The sequence below is a fragment of the Eschrichtius robustus genome, chromosome 7 (genome assembly GCF_028021215.1).
Source record: "Eschrichtius robustus isolate mEscRob2 chromosome 7, mEscRob2.pri, whole genome shotgun sequence".
In the NCBI taxonomy this organism is placed as follows: domain Eukaryota; kingdom Metazoa; phylum Chordata; class Mammalia; order Artiodactyla; family Eschrichtiidae; genus Eschrichtius; species Eschrichtius robustus.
The window spans coordinates 16,653,511-16,655,863 of NC_090830.1; the positions used below are offsets into that span (position 1 = coordinate 16,653,511).

A 2,353-nucleotide genomic window follows, 5' to 3' on the forward strand; every position below is an offset into this window, starting at 1 on the left:
ATGCAATTATGAGTATCAACTTTTCCTAAGCTTAACTATAATGCAACAGATAACTTTCATTCATTTTAAATCCTTTGTTCATAGGAATTTAGAGACTATTTTCAAACTAGTACAAGTATTTTATAATATCTAGCAGTTTATTAACCAGTGGAGTATACTGCACAACAAACTACCTCACATCTTTCAGGAAGAAAAATCACTAAATTTGAAAAGTAAAAAGATGTCACCCACTGAATTCGGACACAATTAAAATGTGCTTTAAATGTTTGTTTGGGGAAGGGGGTCATACACTTCTACCCAATTAAGAGAAACATTTACACAGTCCAGGTCTTTTATTTTCTTTACACCCATCATGCCATGAATTCATAGGGAATGGGCTCCAACAGTTCAGGCTCCTTTCCATTGGTTCTCACGAAGTGTGCTTCTCTGGGTGGAGCAGGCTGGCGCTTCAGCTGAACCCAAGTACCTTTCTCTTTGGCTTCCTTCTTTTTCTGATCATTTTCCTTCACCCGTTTCAGGAAGCTATCTCGGCTCTTAGAGTGCTTAATATGCTCGATACGCACATTAATTCTCTTGGCAAGAATCTTGCCCTTAACTTGTTTGTTTACAATGATGCCAACAGCATGCTGAGTAACATTGTAGACTCTCCCAGTTTTGCCATGGTAACATTTGTGGGGCATTCCTTTTTGAACAGTGCCCATTCCCTTGATATCTACAATATCACCTTTCTTGTAGATTCGCATGTATGTGGCCAAAGGAACAACTCCATGTTTTCTAAAAGGCCTAGAGAACGTGTAGCGGGTGCCCCTCCTCTTTCCCTTTGTGTTGGTCATTTTGGCGAATTACTGGAAGATGGCGGTTCCGGCCGAAAAGAAGGTCAACTCATTTTTAATGCTGAAGAAAACCCACAAAGTTCACAAATGAGAAACATAAGCATTAGTTTTTAATGCCATTAATAGGTTGGATGAGATTGGGGGCGTTACTAAAGACCCACACCAAACCATATCAAAGGGAAAGAGAATTTCATACCGATGAATAGGGAAAGTATGGTTCCACGTACCAGACAATAATTTTGGAGTATATAAAATTTATTAATTGGACTGACCCTGTTAAAATGATAATCATTGTGCATATCTGAGCAGCACACATCTAGGTTTATAAAATACAGCATAAGGATATTAAATATACTTTGCCATCAAAGTAAAAAAGAGGCCATTATACTTGACTGAATGCATTCCCCTAATAAGGCACAGTGTAAATGAGCACTTCTCACAGCCTCGACTCAAGGGTCATACACAGATATGAGTGGATAAGCAGAGAAGTAAATATTAGCTTCTTCCACCAATTTATTTGCTTCTGAGGCTTAAAATATTGAATACATTCTCCTTTGTCTACTGTGCTTTATAAGGAAGTTAGTTTCAGAGTCTAAGGAACTGAAAAAAAATTGACTTAAACAGAACTATTCTTTCCTGGAAAATATATGTTGCAATTTATAAAAGGAATATCTGGGTTTGTTTTTGTTCTTGTTTTTACAATGTTGCAAAAGCTTGCAGTCAGCTGATCGTGCTTAACCATCATCTTTAGGCTTCACAGTGTGCTGATAATTTTGGCAAAATTCATGAGAACTTCCAAATGAGAAAGACTTTAAAACTACTGACAGAGAGCATCGTGAATTCTTGAAGCACTTTTTGGCGGGGAGTTAAATGTTTTAAATCCCTGCGGTTAGCTCTTCTCACAGCAGACCCAATGCTGAGGTGAACCCCTGGTTAATGACCTTGTTCAAGGTCACCGAATAAATCAGTTTCAGTCCTTGGGCTGGACTTCTAACCTCAGAGTCCTTACGTGTAGCCTGTCTCCTGAGCTGAGTTGCCAGTAATAGACTCATTAGATACTTTGGGTTTTCAGATCTGGTTTAAAAATTCAATGTGAGTAAACCATGAAAACAGATAACACGTGCAATTTACCTACTTTACAGCATTGCTTAGTGCTGAGTAAAAATCTAGATGCCCTCAGATCCAGACACATCCAGGTTTAGAAATGCTTTATTTTGGCCAATAAACTGTTGAAACTTTGGTTTTCAATTAGTTGCCAACATTGAAAAATGACAAGTATTGTGTAGCTGGCTTTCTGGCTTCTTTTTAAAATTTTAAAGATCTGAGCTAATGTGTAGTATAGTGAATATAGACAACAATATTGTATTATAATCATCAAACTTGCTAAGAGACTAGAACTTATTTATTCCAACCACTAAAAGGAAATGGTAATTATGTAACCTGATAGAGATGCTAATTATCGCTACAGTGACTGTCACACTACAATATGAAATGTATCAAATTGACATGTTGTACACATT

At 37.3% G+C, this 2,353-nt stretch overlaps 1 protein-coding gene across 1 annotated transcript; it reads right to left on the reverse strand.

The window, feature by feature from the left end:
- Positions 1–313: 313 nt before the first annotated feature.
- Positions 314–871, reverse strand: LOC137767062 (large ribosomal subunit protein eL21-like). The gene has a single exon (XM_068547659.1). The coding sequence runs from the start codon at positions 831–833 to the stop codon at positions 351–353; it is 483 nt and encodes a 160-aa protein (XP_068403760.1). The 5' UTR covers positions 834–871; the 3' UTR covers positions 314–350.
- Between the last annotated feature and the right edge of the window lie 1,482 nt (positions 872–2,353).

What these genes read in the sequence shown, in the direction of transcription:
- LOC137767062 (XM_068547659.1), bottom strand. Translation starts at nt 833, where the DNA reads ATGACCAACACAAAGGGAAAGAGGAGGGGCACCCGCTACACGTTCTCT.